Source organism: Calidris pugnax, unplaced genomic scaffold, assembly GCF_001431845.1.
Source record: "Calidris pugnax isolate Ruff unplaced genomic scaffold, ASM143184v1 scaffold18, whole genome shotgun sequence".
Taxonomy (NCBI): Eukaryota; Metazoa; Chordata; class Aves; order Charadriiformes; family Scolopacidae; genus Calidris; species Calidris pugnax.
The window spans coordinates 5,249,510-5,276,641 of NW_015090812.1; the positions used below are offsets into that span (position 1 = coordinate 5,249,510).

General features: G+C 40.7%; 1 protein-coding gene across 2 annotated transcripts in view; it reads left to right on the forward strand.

Moving 5' to 3' along the window:
• Window positions 1-21,215, forward strand: part of TTC39A (tetratricopeptide repeat domain 39A) — a 56,167-nt gene extending 34,952 nt beyond the window's left edge. For both annotated transcript variants that reach the window (XM_014939495.1, XM_014939494.1), the window contains 10 exons: window positions 5,487-5,595; window positions 6,347-6,414; window positions 6,532-6,591; window positions 7,348-7,509; window positions 9,123-9,214; window positions 10,230-10,350; window positions 12,636-12,747; window positions 15,292-15,406; window positions 16,113-16,229; window positions 19,281-21,215. In XM_014939495.1, coding sequence (XP_014794981.1) covers window positions 5,487-5,595; window positions 6,347-6,414; window positions 6,532-6,591; window positions 7,348-7,509; window positions 9,123-9,214; window positions 10,230-10,350; window positions 12,636-12,747; window positions 15,292-15,406; window positions 16,113-16,229; window positions 19,281-19,401 — 1,077 coding nt within the window. In that variant the 3' untranslated portion in view covers window positions 19,402-21,215. The remainder of the gene's footprint in view (window positions 1-5,486; window positions 5,596-6,346; window positions 6,415-6,531; window positions 6,592-7,347; window positions 7,510-9,122; window positions 9,215-10,229; window positions 10,351-12,635; window positions 12,748-15,291; window positions 15,407-16,112; window positions 16,230-19,280) is intronic.
• Window positions 21,216-27,132: the final 5,917 nt, after the last annotated feature.

The window sequence follows — 27,132 nt, forward strand, 5'->3', positions numbered from 1 at the left end:
TCAGATTTATTTCATAAATGCTGGGTAAGGTAAATGTTTGATGTCCTGCAAACACAACAAAAGCTCTATAAACAAGTTAAAACTTAACCCTTTTATAATGCTTTCTATTTACAAAACAAGTTTCAAGGAGAAAAATGTTTTCTTAATCAGAGCTGCAACCTTATGTGAGAGGTGAAGGGGTGTCATCACCATTTTATTAGTTTACATGAAGGATCTTATATCTGAAAATAAAATGCCTTGTTTAAAAGCAAGGAGCTTTTGGCAGAGCATGGATTAGGACTTGGAAATGTACAGGAGCTGACCAAGAGCTGTTTCAGAAGCAGTAGAGGCAAAGGTCAAATTGTTCTACCTGTCAGTTAGGAAAACAAAGAGCATCAAAAGCAAAATATTATCCTAGAAATGTAAGGGCAGTTCACATACCAGCAGAGTTCTGAGAATACTTTGCTGAACACTTATCTTATTACTGCAGATGAAAATTGTCCCTCTAATTGAATTGCTCTTGTTTTCTTTTGGACTTGGGATTTCTTGTATGGCTATGAGTGGGCTGATATTTGTATTGATGAGTCAGCTCCTGTTCCAGTTTTTTAATAACTCACTGAAGCATGACCTAGATTACCATCCATTTAAGAAAAACCTGCAGTCTGCACAGCATAAAAAGGAGTATTTTAAACATGTTGATTAGAGTTCATTGATGGTCATTTGGTTTAACATCCTGAAAAGGTCTTCTCTGCATTTACCATTTGTGAGTCAGATGCCTAAGGCCAACGGCAAAATTGCAGTTGGATTTGCAATCCTTTCCAGTGGTGGCTTTCCAAAGCAGCTTGCAGGAGGAAACTGTCCCCTGCAGTACAGACAAGAATCTGGAAGGTGAAAGAAACAGTGACAGAGGAGGAGAGGGAAAGTTAGTGTGTCGGGTCCTGCATCCCATCCAGAAGAAAAGAGTTTTGGGTACATTTGTGTTTCATCTTGCAGTTTTCCCCATGAAATGCTCATGGTGAGCATCAGGCTGTGCAAAAGGTTAGTGCCTTGAGCTGTTTACAGTTCACCTGCAACGCGCTGGAGGACAGCTTGCTTTTGGTGTGGGTGGTGTGTTTATTGAAACTGGATATAAAATTGCATTGAGTTATCTTCCGCAATACCGATCTGCCTTGAAGCCAGCAGGTTTGCCCCCAGGGACTCTCCTTGTCTCAGACAAGTCGTATCTGATAGTTAATGAGGCCATGCCCAAAGCTCGATTACATCCGAAGCCATTTGTGGGGACTGTGGACAACACGATCAATTTAACAGCAGCCTGGACTCTCAAAATAGTAGGTAGGATAAGATCAGGAAAATATAAATGTAGCCTGAGGCCACTTTTGTACCCTTCCACTCCACGTTGTGCCAGTTGTGCCATTCTCACTGTTCGAGCTCCTTTCCCCTGTCTCATTAGTCAAATAATGGGCTTATTTGTGTTTAATGGCGTAGGCCTTCCAATTTGGGCATTGACATTCAATGCAGTTTTGCCCACTTTAATGAAGAATTTTTTGTGGCCAGAGAGGTACGTGTTACACACTGTCAGTGTGTAATGTGCCAGGGAATTACACCTTCCTCACCCCCTGGGCAGTAGGTGGAGTATGTGTCCCATCTGGATTTTTTGTGTTTAATGATAACTAATTTCTGCTGTGGGATCAGAAGAATCCTTGTGTTGTGTCCCATGTAACCCTTCTTACTGACCCCTCTGCCAGGTCTCGGGTCAATATTTACTCTTATTTTCAAGACGATTACAAATACCTTGCTGCTAAGCTGTAGGAAAGTTTGACGTGAGCCCACCACATGTTAAGTGCTATTTGTCAGGGGGTCAGATGACAGCATGATTTCAGGGGAAGGCAGGAGAACTTTCAGATAAAACCAGTTTCTTTCAAATTATACTTTTTGATGTGGGAGGACGTTTTTCCCAAAGCAGCTGAGCTGAAGAATGTTTTGATGTCTCAGTTTGTAATAAATTGAATTCCAGTTTCCCACTAAGCATCTTTTTGATTTGCATTTTGATCCTCTTCTGCAAATTTTAAATGAAGGTTAAATCTAAAGTTATTTCACAGGCTACATTCAAATGCCCCATCTACCAGTTTAATTAGTCGGTTCTTCATAAAAGCTGTTAGTAGTATCCATCCCCCTTGCTAAGCCTGCAGTAATGTGAGCAGGTTATGGGGCATGAACGATGAACTTGCTTTGCTTTCATTGTCAAGATCGCTTATTAAAAGAGAGTAATTTAAAAATATCATTCAAGAGCTTTAGCTTCAGGAAAGTAGAGGGATTTTAGTCAGTGACAGCTGAAATAACGTTGTCTGATAATGGTTTAGAGCATTGTTCTTCTTTGTCCTGCATTCACTGTGGGAATCCCCACTGCTCATGCGGGGACTCCTGAGTGGCAGAACATTGGATGTCTTGGAACAAGGATCAAATCAATAAGAAACTGACATAATATAAAGTTGTGACTGTCGTGGGATGTTGTGGGCAACATGCACAGAAAGGCGAGCGTTATCGTATTGGATCACATTTGTCTATAAAAACTGTCATTGCTCCCTGCTCTGCATTGTACCTTACGCCCTTCAGAGTAACTTACATTTTTGTGAAAACAAAACCTAAATGTGTTAATGTCATTTAAGTATTTTGGAAAAAATATGAGCACTTACTGCCTTGACATCAACTTTATGCTGTAGCAATATACCCTGTAATTGACTTTGGAAGCTCGTTCTTGGTGTTCTGGGATTGCTCATATCACCTGTGGCCTAGGTGGGGGGGTTATTTATGGGTTATTTAGGGTTAGAAGGTGTGTCCTAACAATTAAATATAATATGCTCACTTAGTGACTGGCAGCAGTGACTGCAGTTTTATGGACTGACTTCTTAGGCTTAAGTAGTAGCTGCTTGTGATTTGATTCTGAGATCCTCAGTTTGGTCCCCAGTGAGGATTAGGTGTGTGTAATAGCATTGCCCAACTCATGACACCTCACATTGCTGATGAGGTTTGCTGGCTAATCTCCGTAGGCTCCCTGTGGAGAAAGAGTAGGTGCTTGAAAAGGTGATTCATAATGTCTGACCTTGGCTTCTGTACTGAATGGTTCCTTGGAGGAGCACCTCTGTCTCTGCCTGCCATGGAGGGAGCCTCGGGAGGCTGGCTGGCTGAATGTGGTACCTAAAACATGTTTCCCAGTGACACCCTTCATCATCCCACTTTCCTGGGCAGTGGGATGTTTGCAAGAGTTTTTTTTTGAGGAGAAGCAGCTTTGTTGCAGCCTTTTCTACAAGCAAGTGTTGTAATACTAACAGCTGCTTCTAGATTTTTATTTTTCAGATTGTGTCCACTGATTATATTGTTCCTTTAATGTAGAAATTTTGGGGTATTCAAGTGGCAGAGTGAAAAGTAAGCATTCTTTAATACCTGTATTGGACAAAATAGGATTATGGACATAACCACAGAGTGAACTAACTTGTTTGGTGAGCTTCCCACACCTGTGTAACTACTCAGTTTAAGAAATCAGGCTCAGGTGTGCCAAATTTGCAGCCCTCTTCTGAATGGGCAATGTTTTTAACCCAGCTACTTGACAGTTGCTGCTTTCCAGGATGCAGGCCCATGTAGGGTGGGTGAGGATTGCATTCCTGGTCTGTACAGATGATAACTTTGTGTTTGGCTGTGTTAAAAGACATTTTTGGGATTGAAATACATGAGTGAGATCAACTTGCCAAATGATTAAATTATTCTGTATGACCAATACGATTTGTATTATTCTTAGTGCTATTCCCAAATGTGTGATCAGCCATTTTGTATGTATTTTTATATTATATGGAAGATACCAAACACTTCAAGGCCTGTTACTGGTATCAGCAAAGGCTCAGTGAAATATCCAGCCTGAGGATTTTTCAGTTCAAAAAAATGTACTTTGGAAATCTACTTCGGAATTTTTTTCTGCCAGAAATCATTCCACAGAATGTTTTGTCTTACTTCTACCTTGCAGTGCTACTTTTTCTAAAATTCAAATATTTGTGGTTTTCATCTGGGCAGTTTAAAGAAGCTGAATATATTGTATTTTCTGTATCTATCACACTTTTGCCCTCAACAGAAAATGAAGTTGGCATTGTTTTGCTTTATTTCCATTAAGTCATTGATTTTCAGTAATGATTTTACTATCTTTTAATATCTTCTGATGTGACATGCAAGTCAATATTTTGATTATTTTGTACAGGCTAGACGTTATGCTAACTGATCTGCAAAAATGTGTTAATGGTACCTTTACCTGTAACAGTAATTAATGTAATAAATTAAGATCTTTTATTAAAAAAATACAAAATAAATGTATTTACATGAAGACGATTAACCACACTAGTTAAGAGAAAAAATTCATGCATGATGAAAAGTATAATATGATTACAGGCTTCAGGGTTTACACAGTAAGTGGTAAAGGAGAGGCAGCGTAACACCCATCTGTCGGCAAGGACACCCAAGAGATGAAAATCTGTGTTGAGATGGTGCTCTGAGTGCTCTCTCTGATACCTTCCACAGCAGCTCCGGTAGATGTCCCTCAGGGTCCCTATTTATAGTGTAGCTGGTTTGAAAGGATGTCCTTATAGTCACATACATCATGTTCCAGTAACTTTCCATTGCAGTCATAGCGTAACTTTTAAACAGAATTTTCCCCAGCACACAGTGGATGTCTTACTGTGCATATTTACTAGTAGGGGGATCTCATATTTTATATGTTTGCATATTTATATTCTTGCTGTTGTTATCACGGAACCAGTCCTAGAGTGGGCTGCTAAATGCTGTTGCCTCAGGAGCTGGAATCCTTCAAAAGTTGGTTATCTGTTGTGCTCTCATTGGATTTGAACACAGCATTGTACTGGATTTCTTTAGTTCTTTCCAAAGGGAACAGAAGTATTCTTCTTTTCATCATATTTTTCCACTGGTGGTAGCAGGCCAACATCATTGCAAAGCTCCTCTTGTTCTTGATGTACTTAAAAACATCCTTTTTCCTCTATTATCCTTTGCCCTGCTAGTGGCATATTTTTATTTTTTTTTTCTTGATATCTTTAACTTGCTTGTGCAGGGAGTGACAACAACCATGGATACACTGGTTGTGCAGATAGGTGCTATTTGCCTTCCATTTCAAAACTGTGTGGTTTTTACATCTGGAATGCTCTTGAGCAGCACTTGGACGATGGTGATAAGTTGTCTCACATTCTCCTACGTTAACTGTATAATAAATCCCAAATTACTGCTCCTCACCAGATGTTTTCCAGGGTAAGGGGTAACTCCATGAAAAGCTGTTAGATAAGTCCATATGTGTGGTTTTTGTCTTTGGTTGCTCTGTAAGCAATGTATGTCAGCACATTTGGGGAATTTGGTGAGCGAGCAACCTTAGCTGACACTGCAGAAGTTAACAAACGGGTGAAACACGGTGGCTTTGGTTCTTTTCCAATGCTTTCTCCTCCTCACCTCTGTTTGCACAGGAGCATGGTCTGCTGCAGCTTCAAGAAGGAGCGTCATCATACAGCTTTAGGTCGGTGCTGTGTACCATGCTGTTGCTTTGCTATCATACTTTCATGACCTTTGTGTTAGGTAAGATTGTTTATAATAACTCTTGGATTTGATTAGTTTCTTGTGGGACACGGAGGGGAAAAAGTTGGTTCCATCACCTGTTTGTTGGTGAATTGTTTGTTCGCGATCAGATTAAATATAACTCATTTGTGAGTGATTTTACAATAGTGATCATAACTGAAGACAGTCTTAATCTCCAAGCTGGAGGTCTGTTTAACATGTAAGAAGGGAGACAATGGGGATAGCAAAGTGTTCAGCAGTCAGGTGAATTATTTGGGAGGTTCAAATAATGGCTTAAGGCTGTTTAACACGTAAGAAGGGAGATGCTGGGGATAGCAAAGGAAGCTGTGAGAACTAAATCTGTGTTCAGCAGTCAGGTGCATTATTTGGGAGGTTCAAATAATGGCTTAAGTGATGACTTCCTGACTACTTAGCTCATGTTTATGTGTCATCCCTGACTGTTTTGGGAGGTGATAGCTTCCTGCTGAGATACACTTCCCTTTTACCTCCTGCTAAAGCATTCTACAAAATGTGTTGGGCTGTGCAGAAGTGAGTTTTCGTGTCAGCGAGCGCAGTGGTGTTCAGCTCTTCCTGCTCGCTGGCTTAGTGCAACCCCAACCTGTATTTACACCTTATCAGAGAGAGGAACTTACATGTTGCCCAGATGAGGATGGCTCATCAGTACTTTGCATTCCTGTCCTTTTTTGGTTTTTTCTTTCTTTCTTTTTTCTTTTCTTACTATTCTTATCAATTGCATTTTTATGCATTCTAGGGACAGGAAAAGGAAATGTTGAGGAGGCAGAAAGACTACTTAAGCCTTACTTGGCTCGCTATCCAAAGGTAAAATGAATCATAATTTAGGTTGGTATGGTCGTGTTAATGTTTTCTTGCCAAATCTGTATAGTCAGCTTGAAACCTGTTATAGAATACTTGTATTTTTATTATTATTTATTACAGGGAGCCATATTCCTGTTTTTTGCAGGCAGGATAGAAACACTGAAGGGTAATATTGATGCGGTAAGTAATCCTTTCACTCTTGGGAAAGTAAGTCTCAAAAGCTTTTGAAAAACTCCTCCAGGAACAAAGTTTCCTTTTTGGCTAATGCTTCCTGTGGCTTTGGCCTATGTGTAATTAATAGTCTATGAATTCCAAATAGGAATTTTGAAAACTATTTTGACTAGCTTGTTTGACCAGCTTGCTTTGCTACTCTTCTCAATCTCTGGTGCTAATCTAGTCTGCCAGTATTAATGACACAGTTTTCTCATTGTCTTTCCTATCCTAAAGCGAATTTAGCCTCTAATAACATCCAGGGCTAATCCTTTGCCTTCAGTCCGAGTGGAGAGTTATGCAAGACTTGAAAGAATTAGGGAGGTGACCAATGTGTGTCCAAAATACTGTGAGACAGAGTATCAGGTGGTGGGCAGGGCAGTAGCTCCCTTGAAATCATTGGAGCTGCAACAATAAATGCCAGCTCAGCATCTCCCCTTTGACTTTAGTTTCCCCTAGACAAACATTCATTTTGCCTGTGAATAATATAACTTCTAAGAATGGGGAGCTCTGTGGCAGGGGTAAACTTGCTAACACCAGGGTGACTGTGGAGCCAAGGATCTCCTGCGTGAAGACACCAGATGTGATTTTTGGGGAGGGCTGTTGATAATTTGGAAGCTGCAGGAGCCATGCTGGCAGATCGTGGAGCCCCGGTGTCTGTTACAGCACTGATGTACGTGCAGTTACACACGATTAAGGCAGCCTTTGGAAATCTCTTGTGTTCAGGCAGTCAGTAGGTATGAAGAATGTTGCGAGGCTCAGCAATACTGGAAGCAGTTTCATCACATGTGTTACTGGGAGCTCATGTGGTGCTTCACCTACAAGCGCCAGTGGAAGATGGCTTTCTTCTACGCAGACCTGCTAAGCAAAGAAAACACCTGGTCAAAGGTAAGTCAATTGGAACAGAAGGGCGGGAAGACCCTGTACTACCTCTTAACTTTCAATCAGATTGAGTTGACTTTTTGTAGCTTTTAAGCTTTTGTGACTTAAAAGATGGAGGTTGTAAAACAAAACCTGATCTGCAGTGGCTCTTACAGAACAATGCGAATTGCAGGCATTCAAATCTGAATAGGCTGTGGGCAAACAGAAATCCTTTGGGCCTGACTTGCAGATGAAGAACAGCTTGTTAAAGATGTTCTGCTGTGTATTGACTGGTTGTGTCATCAGCGCACTGCAATTAGTGGCACAAGTTGCCATTTCTTTCATTACACTATGGCTATAAGCTCCTTTAGTGATGAGTGAGGCTAGCCATGATGGTGCTTCCAGGATAATAAATATAATTAGAGAGGCGCCTTGCCCTGTGTGTCTGAAAGGAAGAAGCTCTACCATCCAGAACCCTGGTAGCTTTCCTTCCCTGAGCCCTGGGGAAACCTGTCAGAGGAGATTAAGTCTGGCCTGGGGCAGGGGGCGTAGTTGATGCGAGGTTTGTTTTTTATTAATGTGATCAGACTGTGTGTGTGAGGAGGGTGTCTCTGGTTTTTCTACTACACGTTGTCTGTATTGGCCAAGTGGAACCAAAACTGACATAAGGTCCAAGCAGTCAGATGAGAGCAACTCTCAGTGCTCCCATTCTCTTGTGGCCCTGGGGATTCCAGCATGGTCAGCCAGGTGCATTCATCTGCACAGTGGGCACCACCTGGCTAAAAGCTTTAATATCCTGAAATGCTGTAGGATTAATATTAATGTGTGTCCTTTTAACCTGTGTGTAGAGTTTCATACAATATTGCAGCAGCCTTAGAGAAGTCAAGATGATGCTTCCTGTTAATAGGTGATCTAGAGTGGAACGCGATAGTAGCAAACTAGCAGCTCCATGAGCTAAATGAAAGATGCTCACGTGTATGCACTGTTAGATTCCTGTGTAAAGACATAACCACATCTTAAAATATTCTAGAAAACTCCTGAAACTTATGGTTACTGTAGACTCCTTAAAGCAGTACTCAAGAACTCGCCAACTGTTACTCTCTCCTATTGCAAGAGCTGTAACATCCCCTGCTGCTTTGCTTTTCTTGGCTGCTGAATGTACGATTGCGCAGGATCCCCTATGAAATTAGTCCTTTTCATAACCTGAAATCATGAAACTCTTCAAAAACTGTTTTGTGTTCTCTAAAACCTAATATTTGAGAGGTGCTACCAAGTTGTGATTGGACACATAGAAGTATGGTAGGTTTTTTTTTCCTGAGCATGATCTTTTTATGAGTTTTTTAGTATGTATTCCTGAGAGTAGTAAAAATTCACTTTACACAAGCATGACATTTGTTCTTGGAATGTGGACATAAACTATAAGCTGATAGAAAGTAACCGAAGATATATATGACAAAAAAAAAAAATACTATACTCCACTTTCTAAAAGACTTGCCTCCTGCTTAAAATTTAGTAAGATTATATCTGTTTGTGTACAAAAGCAGCAACTTCTTCCTCTTTATTGCTGTTTTGTGCTTTGTCAATAACGGTGATGCTGTAAATTCATTTTTCTGTACAGATATTCTTGATTGCATTTACAGGCTACTTATATTTACATGAAAGCTGCTTATCTCAGTATGTTTGGACCAGATGACTGCAGTCCTTTTGGAGACAGCGAAGCTGAATTATTTAGGTAAAATTTGCTAACTCCCAGTTACAAAAGTTTCCTGTCTTTTCATGGTACAGTGTTGGGGGGAGAGAAGCAAAACTATTCATTGTGCAGTTTGGAGGATCTGTGCAAGTAGCATTGGGTTGGTAAGAAATTGCAGAAAGAAACATTCCTTTAGACTGCAGTGGACCCTGAGTTCAGACAGCAGATTTCTCCTGGCTTGGAAATACTTTAGATCTAGACAGGATATTAAGGTCTGTCAGCCATACAGTGGCTGCAACAGCTGCTGTTGCATGTATTACATTCTTTTTTGGTTTTTTCCTTTAATCAAAATGGCATGTAAGATCTGATAGCCTTCAGTGGATTATGCTACAAGACGTGTGCCTCCTTAGTGGAGACAACATCAGTACAACTTGATTCTTGGCTTTTGAATCTGAGAGGAATATGAAATAGTTAAATATGATCGTAATGCTTAAGCTCAAAAATGCCTAAACCTTGCTGGGCCAAAGAAAATTTATCACTTCGGGGGTTTTTTGCAATTTTTCTATAAAACCTAAATATCACTTTTTATGTGCTTACAATATATTGATACTTTTCAGGTTTTCCATATCTTATGTAATCATTCCAAGCAGATTTCACTGGATTTGGGATCCAATACGAAGTGAAGCAGTCTTGGTGCTTGGGAGAGTGGGAAGAGGAGCACTGACAAAAGATAGCTTGCTCCTTTCTTAATCTATGAAGAGAGATGGGCCCTTTATAAATTAGGTGCATCATCTAATTTATTCTTTGGGTGGAGAAGAGTCCCTCTTCCTCCTGCTTGATTAAAGAGGAAGCCTAGAGATATATGTGCCCTGCATAAAGACAGCTTTTTTGAATATGTGTTGCTCAGCTTCCTCAGAAGTAGCAATAGGTCTATAACAGCTTTTTAAAACTTCTCTTTGGCTTGATTTCTTTTTTTCTAATTTATTTTAAGTTTGAATGCTTTTTTCCCAGGGATTCACAGAGGAAAAATTCCTTACATTTTCCTTTCAACTTTCAGGATTGTTCCCACTTTGAAACTGAAAATTGCCGGGAAATCACTGCCTACAGAAAAGTTTGCGATTCGGAAAGCTCGACGATATCTTTCTTCAAACCCCGTTCCTTTGCCTGTTCCACCTCTGGTGAGTTAGAAATACGCACACACCCTTGTTAACCATTTTTTTTTTTAAGTTTCTGGAAGTGAAACTGAGATAATTGGAATAGCGTCTTTCCATGTTTCTAAGGTAAAACCTCGGCAGGAGACTGGAATGTTCCCAAAGCAAAGCCAAATGAATGTGAGGAATGCTGTAAAACTGGGGCATGCACCAGCCACAGGGAGCTAAGCCAGTTGTTTGTGACACGTAAATGTGTTGCATGTGTAACTCATTATTCCAGCCATAGACCAGCATGCTCCCAACAGCTTTCTTTTGATTCTCTTTTGAGGAACTTTGCCCTAGGTCTCTTCTGTCATGTGTCATTTACTGAGACTGCTAAATGGAGACTTGAAGGTACAAGTTGGGAGGGGGGGGGAAAAATCAAGGAAACAATGCAAGAATTGGGGACTGCATGTAAGCATCTATTTAATGTGCCCCTGAAGGTTTGCAGTTTGGTGGTCTCCAGAGCAACTCACAGGATAAAACAGCCAAATCTTTTAGCCAATCTAGAAAACTGCATACTGTTGAATTATTTATTTATATTCCCCTTTAATTCTGGCCAGTTCCCTGTGGCCAGATGAGAAGAGCTGCATAAGGCACCCGTTGCATGGTGCACTTACAAAAATCCATCTGCAAAGAACACATAAAAGAACACAAAAGGATTTTGACTCCACAGGTTTGCAAAGTGCAGTGGTGGTAATGTTTGCAGCCCTTTGAGCTGTTGTGTTTAAGAAACAGATGGATAATTTGTAAATACTCTTTTAAGAAAATGCCTGAACAAGGAGAGCCTCTTGGAGACACCAGTGAGTAGTCATTTCTCAGCCCACCAGCTGGGTTTGCCACTCAGTGAAGAAATAGAGCTGTTACAGTACAGCGTGGGTATCCACGAGGGGCCGCTTCCCACTAAGTCATGAGACCGAAATGAGAGAAATAATTAGGTTACTTTGATTTGCCTTTCAGGTTTCAGAGATCGTAGAGAGTAAGAAAGGTACACACCTGGGGTTTGACTGGGCTATTCTAAAGGGATTTTAGCAGAGCAGGTTTCTGTACCAAGGGCTCTCCTTGGAGTTGGCCGGGCACCGCGTCCTTTGTTTCTGCTGCAGTTGCATTTCTGCGGCAGCAGATGCCGCAGCCGACCAGTTAAAGGTGCTCTGAGGATGTGGAATTGGGTGCAGAATGTCATCTCTAGGATTTTTCTTTTCTCTGTGAAGGGACTTGCTGAGAGGAGCGAGTCCTCAAGCAAGTCTTAGCTCGGAGATGTAGCCTAGAATAAATGTAGTTTGAGTACTTTTCTGTCAAAACCATGTTAACAAATCAGCGCTAGATACAGTAAGTTCATCACGGGTTTTCCAATCAATAGGGACCAGATGGTGGAAGCAACAGTGACTGGAGTTAACATACTGTTTCATCTGTTCTAGCCTACAGCTTTTTGTACTGTAGTTCCAGAGCTCAGTTATTCTCTACAGAAATTTTATCAAAAAGCTTTAAATTCTCAAATATGGACTAGGTTGCATAAATGGAATAAATACCTTGTTGTAAGTCTATATAATATTTCCATCTTTAACTTTCTGATTCTAGTGGCTGTGGGCACCTTTGGTCTGATGATACACTCTTAAGTGAGAACCCCAACACCAAATAGGAATTAAACCAATAGTTTTTAATAAAATTTACTCTAAGAACAGTTGATTAAGAAAGAAGTTACTTTCTGTGGGTACATCAAACAAACCTGAAGAATTTAAAGGTTTTACAGTTCGGCTCTAAAATTTTTTTGGTTTGTTTGAAGCTTGGCTTAAAGGTTGGGGTTTTGGGTTTTCTTTTTGTTCTATTTTGTTGTCCTGAGATTTTGTATTTTTTCTATGGAAGAAATACATGGTAGTTATTTATAGTTATTGCTGCCCTGTCTAGGATAGAACTGAAAAACAAGAGGAGACTTTAATCAAGGGACAGTTAGCCATATGCCATGACTATTTCGAGTCTGCCTGTTTTGGTGGTACTTGCCTTCACCTGTAAGTGGGACTGTGTTTGCATTCTGTTCAAGCCATCCTCCTTGCATCATGTGTAGTAAGCAGTTCTTTAGTTGTCTTCCAGGGCTAATTTGTTCTGCAAACCAATGTAACAGGTTTTCAGTTGCAGTGAAAATATGTTTTGACAAACTGACTTTTTATTGAAGGAATCTGTAACTTTTTCATCATACAGAGATAAACAGAAGTACTTGATAACTGCATTTATCCAGTACTGTAATTAATGATGCTGTCATTTCTCTCTGACCCTAGGAAATGATGTATATCTGGAATGGCTATGCTGTAATTGGAAAATGTCCCAACTTGACAGAAGGCATGTTAGAGACTTTAATTGAAGCAGAAGAAGCATTGGCAAGAAGTTCAGGTAATCATTGATATGGTTTAAGCAGGTATTTTACAGTGCAATAGCTAAAGATACTATCTGTGAATAAAGAGAGACACTCATTAGTAAAGTTAATCTGATCATAGGAGGAACATAGATAATGAAACCATAGACTGTTTATGCAGATAAGAATAATTTTGCTTTTCAGTATAGCAATAACTTACAATAGTAGCAAGTGATTTTACATCACGGATGTGTATTAGGACCAGTTTATGACATGTATTAAAGGACTTTATTTTGCTAGCTCCAAATCAGTGTATGTGTTGACTTGATTACTTGAATCACAAAGCTTTGTTATCCTCCTATTTCAGTTTTGAAGGGGAAATAGGAGACAAATCACTTTTCTGTTCTAAAAGTGCTGCCAATTTATGATGTGTCCTTGGGCTGAACGGTGTTGGTGTGTCAACAGCACACTGTGGAAAGCTGGGACACCAGGGATGGGCTTCCTTTGCGCCGTGAAGGAGTGTAAGATAGGGGACAGTACTGAACTGGAACAGGCTCTGCCACCACATCTTCTGTCAGCCTGTTAATTAGCCATCCATGAGAAGGTTCAATTGATGTTTATTTCTTGCCAATCTTTGCCGGCTCCTATGGGAGCACAAGCAGTCTGCACAGCTTTTCTCACAGTTTTTCCTTATTAAATATTTTATCTTATTATTATATACTGCCTGCCTGCAAGAGGATCCAAGCCCCTGCTACCAAAGGAATATGGGCTAAATCACTGCATTGCAGTCTTTTCTGGGACCTTGGTCTTCCTGTGCACATTGTGTTACAGAAGATTTGAAAGAATTGCCTGAAAGACTGGCTAAAGCTATCTCCTGTTTAATTAATTGTGAAAGAGAACAGAAAAATATTTGCAGTGAAGGTGACATCTTAGAAGAAGGCTTTTGACCCTCTCACTTTCTTTGCCACCCATTTTGCTACATTATTTTCAATCAGTGAATCATTTCTTTATTCCCTTCTTGGTAGATGATAAATTGTGGATAAGGCTGGCTTTTTGCACGGATTTGTAGAAGGTGATTCATGTTTATAAAATACTATGAGGACACGGAAATGAAAAGTGGGATACATTTTAAATATGCCAATTTGAAGTATTACCTGTTCCAAATAGTGAATTGCTGTTTCCATGCTTCTTTTTTTTTTTTTCCATTGTATTTTCTCTGTCTCACTGTTAGATTTGTAATGCAAGAACCTAACACTACAAAATTATGAATCAGAGAATATGCTCATAGCAGCATTATACCAAACAAGATGTAAAAGGGAGACTGTTAGTGGAAGTAATGTCTAGAAATGCAAATCTGATATGCATAATTGTGTCCAAGATAGGTCCCTAAATATTTGCTTGTGCAATCCAGGGCAGTTAGTAGGATATGTTATAAGTAGAGAAAATACATACATGTAAACATGTTCATGGGATGGATGTCCAGAAGAGACAACTGATCTGCTTTTTATTGTTATTATTATTATGAAGTACTTTTCTCTGGCCCTGAGTCATCTTATGCTTCTAAGTTACTTTCCTGAATAGTCTTTGGGCATCTTCCCTGGGATTTTCTTTGGTGACAGATGTAGGTGCTCATGTGGGACTCAGCAGGAGAAGTGACTCCAGTTGTAGGGTCAAGGCCTCCAGCTGCATAGTCCAAAGGGGAGCAGCTGTTTCGTGCCGTGTGTGTCAGCATTTTAACAGCTGGAGTGACAGAGGAAGAACCAGGTGCAGATCGGAGTGGTGGAAACAGGGTGACATTCAATAGAACAAGAGGTGCAATGTCACACGTTTTTGCAGAAATTCTTATTAGCTGGTATTTCATGAACTGGAAATGAGCAAGTGGAAAATTTTGCTTGTACATTTTAAGACTTAAGCTGCCTACATGGAATGGCTATGAAAAAGCCAGATTTTCTTTGAAATGTATCATGCAAAAAATTTCTGAGGGTGTAAGATTTTTAGTAATGACTTTGAACTAGGCACTTGGTGAGGCTGGTAAGTCTCTGGGCTCTCAGAAGTATAAACTCAAAAGAGGTGAAGTTATGGTAAGGTGGAGGGATGTGAGGTGCAGGTAGTGAAGTTTGGCATGTTTTAGTTTAGTCACACAAAAGCAGAGAATTGCTGAAACACTTGCCCATGAATAGATCATTGACTAGAAGTCAAGGAAGGAGAAGAGCTATCTGTACTGAAGGGCAATACAGGCATGAGGTTAATAGATTATAAATTGGACCTCAGTATTTCCACAGTGGACACTTTAAATTAGGTTTTGGGTGTCAACAATAAGATCGTGGAATAGCTTTTCAGTGAGAGTAGGGAGGGAAAGAAGAGCCCACCAATTTTTAGACAAAGTTTGATCAATTAATGGAAAGGTTAATGAGTGTTTATCGCTGCATTAAATGATCAGAATTGACCACTTAGTTCCTTCTGTGCTGTGTTCCAGTAAATGGATTGTGCTCACACCTACCTGTGTAAAAGTTTTTCTGCGGGTAGGAAGGTCTCTGCTGCTCTAGAGTTTCCTAAAATGTGCCGTTTACTTCATCTTGCAGGTACAGAACTACTAGCAGATGACCAATGTGTGATAAAACTGTTAAAGGGTTTATGCCTCAAGCATTTGGGCAAGATCTCAGAAGCAGAAGACCATTTCAATTACATCTATTTAAAGTAAGTTTTCATACCTGGCATAAAGGAGAGCTCTTGAATTTCTCAGTAACTATTCATTTTAAGAAAGAGGAAATGCAACCATGATAAGAATAAAAAGGAGGGGACTGCAGTATCTCTAGTGTTTATTTCAATTACTTTGCTATAAAGGAATTGCACCTTTAATTGCCAGCGTTGTTAGCCATGTATGGAAGAACAATTGCAAATCCTGCACTTTTTACTGAGATATTTTCTCCTTTTTTGGTGACTATACATGCATAAAATTTTTGAGATGCCACTTCCCTTTTTTTCCTCTCTCATCTTACCAGTCATGAAGAAGGTGTACCCAAAAAGCCAAATGCAGTCTGCAGAGACAGATGGCAGCACGATTATAGTTGGAACTTCTGTACATCATGCAGTGAATGGCATCTTTTTTTCAATTCGCATGGATAGAGCTCATAATATCGTCATCTTTTCTAATAATTCCCTAATAATAAAGGCAATGCTTTGTAATCCTGAGAAATAACATACTGTGTAGGTTAGTTATGCAAAATACGGATTTAATAACCTGGAATGCATCTTTGGGTAGAGAACATGACAAGTGTTGTAATAGAGATTGATTGCTCCTTCTGATCTTAGCTAATCTCCTATTTATTTGTGTTTGGAGCTGTTAAGTGAAGGAAACGATAAATCATTTCAAGATCTTGAAGCTATTTCTTTTCCAATGCAGTGAGAAGAAGATAAAATATGACCATTATCTAATTCCAAATGCCTTGCTGGAGCTGGCAATACTGTATCTCGACCAGGACAGAAGAGAAGAAGCAATAAAACTACTGGAAAGAGCAAAGTAAGCAAGTGAAAAGCCTGTGCTGGTGTCTGAGGGGTCAGTGTGGTGGTTTACTGGTTAGCAGGAAGCAGAAACATTTCATTAATACCATGGAAAGTCATTATTGCATTTATTTAGTGGAAGCACTCGTGCACTAGCTTTGGTTTGGACCTTTCTAATGGTAGACATTGTCTGATCATTCAGTCTGTTACTTACCTACCCGTTCTGATAAGAGCAAAAAAACTTTTAAAGATGTTAATATGAATGTCAAAGGCTTCCATAAGAAATAATCCATGTGTAACAAAATGTAATAATCTTTGTAGTCTATTTACTTATTCATAAAAGATGTATAAAATTAAATCAAAGCTCTGTGTTATGGCTAAAATAGCATTACTCAAATTGATGGCTCACAGTGCTGTTTTCTTTCCTTGATGAAATACGTTGGAGACAATGGTTCAGGTTGCTTTTAGTATCTTTGTATTGTTTCATCTGCCTCTGAGAGGGAACCAAAACACCCGCTGTTCCTGTTTTGTGTGATTGATTTTTCTAGCAAAGTAGGTTTATCAGGAATAGTTGGACTTGATCATTTATGTTCTTTATTGTAAAATTAACAAACCATGGGTTTGTGCCTCTGCCTGAGCCTTTACTACTTTGCTGAGCCAAAGTTTCTTGGTGGGGGAAGGAGGAGAGGGAATCCAAGCCAAACAACCCTTGCCCTCTCCAAGCATCCTGCAGCAGGGTAATTCCCCTCTCTGCCTGGATCCTGAGTGACTCCAGATGTCTGCATCTTTCCAAGCACAGAGAGTCACACCAGTCACTGCTGCAGGTGTGAGCAGCTCCAAAACTCATGTCTGGCCCCAAGTTTCGAAGAGGTCAGGTAGAGCTTTTGTCCAAGTCCATCCACTCTGCAAGACAAGAGTGGTGAATCAGCCTACCAAAGATTATGCCAAAAGCCTGTCAACACAAAAATTAAAATACTGCAATTCTTAATCTCCTGTGCTCGTGAGCCAGGTTCTCTGCAGGCTTGTGGGAGATGGTAAGAAGAGCAAACATTGCATTAGCAAAACGCAATGGTTTCATGTTGCTCAAAGCACACCTCTCCTCCTGCCCTCATTTCCTTTGTTCAAATCCCTCTTAAGAAGAGATCTAGAAATCAATGATTCAGAGCTTCTCATTCCATCTGGTACTTCTGTCCCTTGCTGTTCAGCCTTTGCTGATGCAGCTCTCCCTGGTGGCCCTGTGTGGCTCAGGTCACCAGGTTCCCTCCAGGGAAGGTGTTTGTCTTAAAGAAGGGCACCAGCAGACAGGAGCTCTTAAAAATTTGTTGTTGCCCAGTGCATGGAAAGCCAATGCTCAGACTTGCTACGCTCAAAGAACTCGTGGAAACTGTAAAGATAGGCAAAAAAACCCCAAACCCAAACACCCTCCTTGTTTCAGTCAGTCATTAAAAACACGCGGTCCTTACATTTCCACCTGTAGCTGTTGCACTGCATTAAAATGCTCAAGGTTTCTAAGCTTTCAGCTAAAAATGCTGAATGTCTTCGCATCCACTAGAGGGAGGAGGTGTTGCCCGCGGTGGGTTGGAGGACCTCAGCCTTCCCTTTGCAGTTGGCAGCCCTGAAGGCCAGCACTTGGCTTGTGCTCTGTGCCTGATTTGCTTGACCTAAATCCACACACTGCTGCTGGCTCGGGTCTTCCAACCCCGGGAGAAAGAGTGGAGCGAGATGATAAACAGTTCTGGCTTGGTCATGCGTGGAAATGTTTTGATTTCCATTTGTGTTACTGTAAACTGCAAGCAAAAATATCAGCCTGCTGATGAGGAATACAATCTCTGCGTGACAAAAATCTACTTAATTTAAAGGAAAAACTCCACAAAGAGGTTTCAGATCAGTTTTCAGATCTGAAGGTTTCAGAGCAGAACCCAGTTACCTCCTTTTCTCAGTCAGCCCCTTGGCTGTTGCACACATAAAATTATAAGGGGGTGTAGGATGGGTGTGGAGTCCCTTGTTTTCACAAAGAGGCTGCCTTTGCCATAATGCTTGATTTGAATTACGAATTTTGAACTGAAATGCTTTTAAGGTGTACAGACTTAATGTTATGTTTCTGTAAAGATGACAAATATCTTCTAAAAGAAAATTAGCATGGTCTCATTCTCTTTGGTGTCTGGATTCTGTATCCACCCTGCAAAAGCTGAGATGTTAATCCCTATTAAGTAGGATCTACACTATCTATGTGGTCGTAGGGGCAAAATTTATTTTTTTATATAAGCTTTTTCATTAACATACAGATTATTTTCATGTTTCTGTAACCCTTTAGAGCATGACATAGATACTAGAGGCTATAGGCAGATGACACAGCAGTGTCAGACACTAGATGTTTGTGGGGGGAAGCCCTGACAGTCTTTCCCTGGGCTGGTGAATTGCTCCTGGAAAGCTGATACGGAGTTCTGTGGGTGTCCACTTTCTCTCTGAGAGCTTCTAGGGCAGCAAATTGTCTGGCCTTATTTCCTACATACAGTGACATTAGTGACATCCATAGGATGGAGGTGGGGTGTTTCCCTCTTCTGGTTCAGGACAGTTTCTCTCTCTCTCTTTTCCTTTCTCATTTTTATTTTTTTTTTCCTCTTCATAGTTGAAATGTGTCTGCTGAATTAAGATGAGTCTATTTTATTAAAATGATCTTTAGAAACATCCTGAAAATGTTTATATTAACATTTGTCAGTTATATTTTGAAAGGGGAAAAAAAAAATCGAATTTCTGAATGTAAACTAAGTGGATGTTATAGATATTTAATATGGACTCAATATTTTGATTGAGTGGACCAGATTAAATTTCTTATTAAGCTATATTTTTCTGGTAATTGCCAGACAGTGGAACTACAAATAAAGAACAAAGAGCTGCATTGTTGGGCTGGGAACACATGCCTTGTATTTTAGAGTAGGCAACAAAGGAGCTTGTGAAGAAAGGCTTTTTTTGCTGTCTACAGTTGTTTTGCTTAGAACAATAATATAAAGATAACTTGAAAATGTTTAAAAAATATATATTCATCAGAGTGGATCTGCTTTTGTTTTAGACAAAACTACAAGAATTACTCCATGGAAACAAGAACACATTTCAGAATTCAAGCTGCCCTGCACCAAGCCAAATCCGCCCCAGAAAATGGAATGCACTCCGGAGCCTCGGCAGTGTCGTAACTTTTTCTTCTTTGATGTCCTGTTTGTTGCAAACTTTGGTGCAGAAAATTACTGACACTTTAGAATTATTTTTCCTTCTCTTTCAAGTCAGTGAGAAACCAAATCATTTAAAATTTTAAAGGTGATGCATAAAACATTAATCTAGTGTAATAACATGGCAAAAAACTTCTCCAACCAACCATAACCCTGAAAAATATTGTTTTTCCAACAGTGGCTTTTTGAATACTTACATCTGTGTAGTTCATTTTTCAATCATGTGTGCCTTTCTCTCTTGCATTTGCAACGTCTGCTAAGCAAGCTACAACATAAAGGAGAACAACTGAAAAAAAACCAAACAACAAAACTTCAAAGAGTCGTAGATTTGATCTCAGTTAGTTATAAATGTTTGTTTGAATTCATACTGCTCGCAGTTGAGAAGGAAGCATGACTTTTTCCAAGTACCTACTTAGCTGAAATGGTGTGAGAAAAGTCTCGGTGCACAAGAAACACAGCAGGGGAGAGCTCTGAAGCCTGGGCATTTCCAGTTGTGCATAGAAAGCTGCTCTTCGCCAGCTTCTACCAGTCACGTTTTCACTTCAATAAGAACCATGCTGGTAAAAAAAAATGGTCTCCTTTATGCAAGTATCTTGACTTTTTCTTTAATTTGGTTTTCACGTCGTTTGCCGCTCGTAGCGGCTGAATGATTTACCAAGGATTTGGTGGGGGCAGGGTGATGACAGCATAAAACTGCATCACTTCTTTGACAAGTTTAAAAATGGGAGTTCCTTAGGAAACATTTTTTTTTCTGTCAGAACAAACATGATTTGGAGTTTATATCACACGTAAAGCACAAGTCCTTGACGGACGCTTAAGAAACAGCAGTATTGCTCTGCCTGCACAGCAACACCCAGTTCCTGTGACAGTCAGTTCCTTCTTAAAACTATTGTTCTTAGGTTTGCCTGACTCGAGATGTCCATGTTTAAAGAGCTCCTATGGCCATGTTTCCTGTGTGAAGAAGCTGAGATTGGAGCAGGCTCTCTTGCCACAGCGCTCTGCTTTTCACCAAGGAGAGCCCTTTATCTTTTTGCTCTTTATTGATCTTTTGGGGGAATTTCTGCGTTAAGGGGCTTTAAGAGTAGAGCAAAGAGGGTAGCTCTGCTTCCCAATGCTGTCTGCCAGAGAATCGCTGCTTTTCTGCAAGACTGGTGAAGTCAGACACACGTTTGACTTGTACTTACTGTTTTCGGGGCTGGCTCCATGTTTGTATGCCTGTGGATTTTTTGGGGCACACTTCTACCTCCCTTTTGAAAGAGCTTCTTCCCCGTGACCCATTCTGGAATGTGGAGATGGGAGGTCTTCTGACAGCCCCTTTTTCTCCAATGGAGATGTTTGTAAGGAAGATTTGTATCTATGTACCTCACAGTGAATGTTCTTTCTAAAGTGATTGTACCCAGCAGAAGAGAAAAATTGACAAGTTACAGCTCTGCTTTTACCTCCTCTAAGGAAATGACATTGTTTTATAATTGCAAATTAATATGCAAAGCGACAGAACCACCTGTTCCTCAACACGGAGAACTTGCATTGTCTTAAAAATAGACACCCTTTATAAAAGTCTTCCCAAGTTAAAATCGTAGATGAAGAATGCATTTTTTTAAAGTTACCTTTCTCCGATAAATTCAGTTCAGATAAATTTCTCAATTCAGATAAATTTCTCAATTCAGATAAAATTCAGTATAAACAGTTATGCTATTTACATATTGCACATCAAAACTTAAGTGTAAAAATTCAGTCATTCTTTGTATAGAATAAAAAAGTTTCTTGTTCTATTTCATGCATATAACGCCTCTTCCAGTTGTGTCCTTTTCAAATATTTTGGCAGACGTAGCCAAGACGTAGCCATCTTTTAAGCAAGCAATGCCACAAAGTTTAGCATAAGTTGTGCTTAGCAGAAAGTGAACAATCCTTCTGACTGTAGATTCATCTCTCAAGGCTTCTGAAACGCTCTTAGAAATTTCACCCACAACCGAGTTTTGCCTGATCTCAGATACATTGCACAAAGGACACACTGTGCAATGTGCAGTCAGCTTCCCCAATTCTTTGCAGTGATGAAAATCCTGAGATTTTCATAGTCGTCTTTGGTTGAGCACAAACACGGGTCATATCATGGACCTGATCTCCAGCTTCAGCTGAGGACTTTGTAGTCAGCCGTGATCGAGTAGCCTGTGCTTTCACTCTGACTTTTTAGCTCCCAATCAACAGGAGATACTCACCTTTTTCATGCAAGAACGAAGATTTACGGACTGTAATATTCTGAACACACTGAAGGAAAAGATCACCTTGCTAAAGGATGAGTGGTGGGTCTGGTACAATGCCACTGCATACCTTTTTCAATGTGTTACATTTTTAATTGCCCACTATTTACTCGTCGTTCATCAATGTGCTTCGGTTTGATTCTCTTCTGTGACTGGGGATCAAAAACTCAGTGGTGTCTGTCTGGGCTAGAAGGTCTGTGCTGGGATTGTTTTTCCATTGCTGCTTCTGAAGCTGCTGTGTTCTGCCTGCAGCAGCTCTCCAGAAGGGTCACTTGCTTCATCGGTCTGTAGCACCATGAACAGTGAGTTTTAGGGAAAGCACAACTGCTGCGAGTTCTCAAACAGCTTCAGCGTCCAGTATATTCAGCCACCAGAAAATAGCAGATATTCCAATGGAATCACAAATCAAGGATTTTCAGCATGGCCTGAGATTCAGGAAACCCAAGTTCTGCTTCAGATGGATATAGTCAACACCTCATTTGCAGAAGGAGCAGTTCCTTCTGCTTTCAGTCATGGCTGATGCTGGAGAAGTCCACTCTGTGCACTTGGCTTTAGCCACCAGCTGCTGGTATTGCCTCTTCTCACTCCTCAGCAAAACCAGATTAGTAACCAAAGGCAAACTGCTCACTCATCTAAGCAGAAAATACTTTTCTGCACTTGGTAGGACCTTTCTCATATAACTTACAAACTATTTCTTTTTCTATTTTTTTTTTTTTTAAGTAGCACTGATAAGCGGTTTCCTGCCAGTAGCTGAGGAGGGGTAGAAATTCATACTCAGTTTCCTGAATGTCAGCAGCAATGGCCGTGGTTCCCTGCGTGCTGTCGCTGTGCCATCTGCAAGGGGCAGTGCTCAGGAAAGGAAAAACAGTAAAACCAGCATCACTTCTGTCGTGAGATCTGCTGCGTGGAGTCCGTGGACGTATGGTCTGTCGTTAAACTGAAGGGAGGACATGGGCTGAAAAGCCAGCAGCTCATACTGAGGTCTAAGGAGGTGTAACTGCACCAACACCTAGGTCCTATAAATAACACTAGATGAGAGAACCTGTTGGGTGAAGAACCGTGGGCTGAAGCTGAACCCGGTCACAGGTTTTCTTGATGATCGAGAGAGATTTTGATGAAGTCACAAACATGATACATCTACTACTGTTTGGAAACACCCACTTACAATTGCTCAACTAAACCAGAAGGATAGGAACATGCTTTGATTTATGACTGATATGCAGTCCTATTACTATTTATAATTAACAGATTCTGTCGTGGATGATTAGTTTAAAGACTGTCCCGTTCTGACAGTGCCTACCCTCAGGTTGTTTACACTGCGGTGGTAGAGCATTCAAAACTTGCCTTAGGAAGCTTTGCCTTTTATAAAATATAGCAGCTTAGAACAGGATCATATCAGACGTTTCCTCCCATTTCACACTGGTTTTGGCGTTAAATTCTGCCTTAGCATTGTTAGTTGATGTATGGCCTGCGTCCAAGATGGCTTAAGGCTCATGGGATGATGGCTCTGACAGCTTGCACCCCTCTGGCCCAACAGAAGCACCAAGTAATGCTGCTCTGTGTGGAACAAGGCTTTCCTAGAGGTCAATTCCAGAACACAAAAAACATTCCCAAGGATTTAAATACAACACTCTCCACCTCCAGTTCCACCTGCAAGATGCGTTTCTTTGCCTTCTTGAGCATAAAAACACAGCAGCAAAGCAAATGTATATGAAATGACCAAAACAACACGTTCCACACAGTTCCCCCCCCCCGCCTCCCAGGAGGAAGAGGAGAAGATAAAGAGGTGAGTCATGTTGTTTACTGCCATACAGGAAAATGGTTAATGGTTGGAAACGTCACTGATGAGCGAGATCAGAAAACCTGAACAGACTAGAAATGAACTTGCTTCTTTTCTCATTATGTCCTGCACATTCCTTTTTGTGATAGATTATAAGCAAAGCGTGCATCGGCAAGTATTTTAATTGGATGATTTGTCATCATATTTAAAGATGCTATCTATGTTTGCTTCAGGTGTTTTAAGAAAAAAAAAAAAAGATAAATACAAATACTTTATTTTAAAAACATGCCCAGTCAGTCCCTGTCTCCCAAGATTTATGAACAGCGACTGAGCTAATAAATATCTGCATTGCACTGTGGTAAAATTCTGCACAGTGTTTGCTCCAGATTTGACCATGTTTTTGTAGGACCAGGTCGTGTTCCATTATTTTCTGGGTAGTTTAAATCTCTGGATCTATTTTCTTCCATTTCTGGCTAAACATAGGCAAAAATGTTTATTTAGAATTATGTGTTATGCTCAGTTCTACTTGCTTGTTCTCTCCTTGACTATTTTACAGAAAGAACACAAACCAGAGCAGTCACCCCCTCCCCACACGTGCTCTTTATGAGCTGCTTTAATTCAAGAAAGAAAAAAAAATACATTTATCTCCTTTTAGTTGAGTCCTGCAACAAGAGTTTCAGGTCTGTGGCTGTGAGGAAGAGAAGATCAGTAGAAGCTGCAGTATTTTGGGCAGTTTTCATCTCTCACTGTTCCTTTTCTCCTGCAGCACAGGAGGTGTGGAGGTCAGGAACAGCTTCCAGAGCCACACAGGACGTTTGTCTGCAGTGCTGGAGCCCCAGGGGCCATGCTGGGTGTTGACAGTGTCATCAGCACCGTTCAGGGATGAGCTGGTGTTTTGTTGGTGAATGTGGCATTTCTCCTGACGGTTCGGTACCAGCGGTGGTGTGAGATGCCTGAAGGGTGCCTCTGCTGATGCCCTCTGAAGATGCAAAACAGCAACTTGATCTCCAAAGGTCAGTAGAGCTCAGTGAATCATTTTAGGGAGGTGAAGCCATGTTGTTGTTCAAGTCCAGAAGGTACAATAGATGGATCGTGTTCAATGTCATCTTCATTTAGGCACAGCACCCAGTGCTGCTGTCATCGCTACCAAGGTTAAACAGCCACTGTTGGGGAGCTGCAAAGGGGTTTGTTTTGTTTAGAAGCAACAACTCTGGGCCAGTTGTGGATTTGGTGTTGGCTTTGGCCTTGATTCTTGCGGCTGGTGGATACCTGGGTCAGGTTTCTGTTCCGTGGTGCTGGGCTCATCGCTGATGCAAATAATCCTTGGTATTCCTAAAGAACCCCAGGGGGCTCACGTGTCCTGCCTTTGCTGTGTCTATTGGAAGGGTATGATTTGTGACACACACATATATATAAATATATATAAAAAAGTGTGTGTGTGTATACACACACACACAAAAAGTATACGTACGTATACTTGCACATACCAGTAGCAGGCTCTGTAGCCAAAGCTTTTTGAGAAGTTACCAGAACTGTTTGAACTATTAAATTCAGAGCTTTTTAAAAAAAAAAAAGAAAAAAGTGAGATATACGAAGCAAAAGCTTTGACACCTTTTCAGATGATGGCTGAGGAAAATGCCGGGAGGTTAAAGGCCTTTACTAATGGGTTGCTGTGGGATCGTAAATGAAACAGCGTGCAGTAGATGGCTGCCTACAAGGAGAAATCCCCAAACAACTGGGAAATTTAGCAAGAGCCCTTCAGTGAGGTAACCTCACCGAAGAAGAAGCTTTAGGCTGGAGAGCTCAAGGGCATCAGCCAGTTTTTGCTCTGGAAGAGCCGAGCCCTGCCCCAGTGGGCCCGTGCCCAGTGCTGGCTCCCTCCTGCTCAGAAGAGAGTTTGGGAACGATTCCCCTTGAATTTCTGCCTCCTCTCTCTCCCTCGGTCTGCTGACCCAGCAGGAATTGTTGATTAGACAGGCAGCAGCCACCCCTGTGCCAGAAGGGTAGGAAAAAGATGCTGAAAAGCTGGACGTTTGTCTTTTTGCAGTGAGAAACGTGGCTAAAGAGCCTGTGGTGAGGGAGAGCAGGGCCTGGCATGGGGCCGGGAGACACGGTGGTGTGGGAGGAGGGTGCATGGAGTGAACACCTACCATTGTGTGCAGAGCTGTTGTTAAAATGCCTTATTTAAACTGAAGACAAATAGTTTCTAGGGGCTGGTGCTGCAAAAAACAGGTTTATGAAGTTACCGCTGCTTGTTCTCCAACGGTGAAGGTTCGGGAGCTTTTTTGTTTGTTTGTCGTGTGGTTGGGCCCCTCTTGCTGAGGACGTGCACACCTCTGGCTGTTAGAAACGTGGACAGGCATTTTCACTAATTTTGGATCATTATAGATTTTATCATTATAGGTTCCCCTCCACAGCTTTTACTTAGCCAAGTGTCACTGCAGAGTGGATAGTGTAATAAATCAGTCCCCAGCATGCAAATACAGTTATTTCTGCTGCTTAAATCAAAAAAAGATGGTTTTGCAGAGTGTGTTATGACTGTTCTTTTTTATCAAAGGGCATTAACTTTGCATTTCATACCAAGAATTCCAAAGCCCCTGACTCTTATCCCAGAACAGGTTTAAATGCAAGATAATCTGCAAAGGATGGTTAGCATAAATTATACTCTTCAAAGTTAAATGCTATAAAAAAGGAAAAGCTAATCCTTGAAACCTAATTTTTATTCTGGGTATTAAGTCAAGAAGGGCTCTTCTGAAGAGATTTTAGTCATGTTTTTTTCCTAGGTTATCAGCTAGTATGTATGTTTTTAATAACAACGTGGTGTCTGTAATAAACGCTGTTTGTAATCAACCAGCATCCACTAATCAACCAGCATCCACTTTGCTTCCGCGTCCATTTTAATCCAGGATTTAACTGAGGAGAGGCCTCCTGTGTTTGCTTTCAGCCATCTTGTTATTTGTTCAGCCGACAGGCTGCCTCAGAAGAATTTTCATCTTTACCACGATTGCACAAGGACAGGAAATGTCGAAGGCTTGAAACTGTGGCAACTCAAGTAAGTTCAGGTATTTCATAATCCCTGAGCCTCAAAATGTTCACTTCTATCACGGCAAAGCCAGGACTGTCAGCCTTCCAAGCACGTAACTGCTTTCAGCCCTGGGATGCTGCAAGACAGCAGGAACTTGTAAAACCTTGTGGTTAAAACCCTTCTATAACACTCGCTCCTCACAAAGAAAGTCTCTGAGCTTTTTTTTTTTAATTTTTAATGTACAAATTTTATGATTCTCTCCCAGATTTACATAATGAACTGGCAACAAGTAATAAGGATTATCATCCTTAGATGTAAAATGATTAAAACAGTAATTCCGGTAGCATGCAGTTTTTAAGCATAAAGGGCTTTACAAAATTGAGTATTCATTACTTGTCATTGCCTCTCTTTTGCCTCACATTTGTGGGAATTTGTTTTCTCCTGTTGTATGAAGATTCAGTTTCTACTATAATCTGCAAAACTCACCTAACAGGCTGGTTGCTGTGCGGTAGCATGCAGTTTTTAAGCATAAAGGGCTTTACAAAATTGAGTATTCATTACTTGTCATTGCCTCTCTTTTGCCTCACATTTGTGGGAATTTGTTTTCTCCTGTTGTATGAAGATCCAGTTTCTAC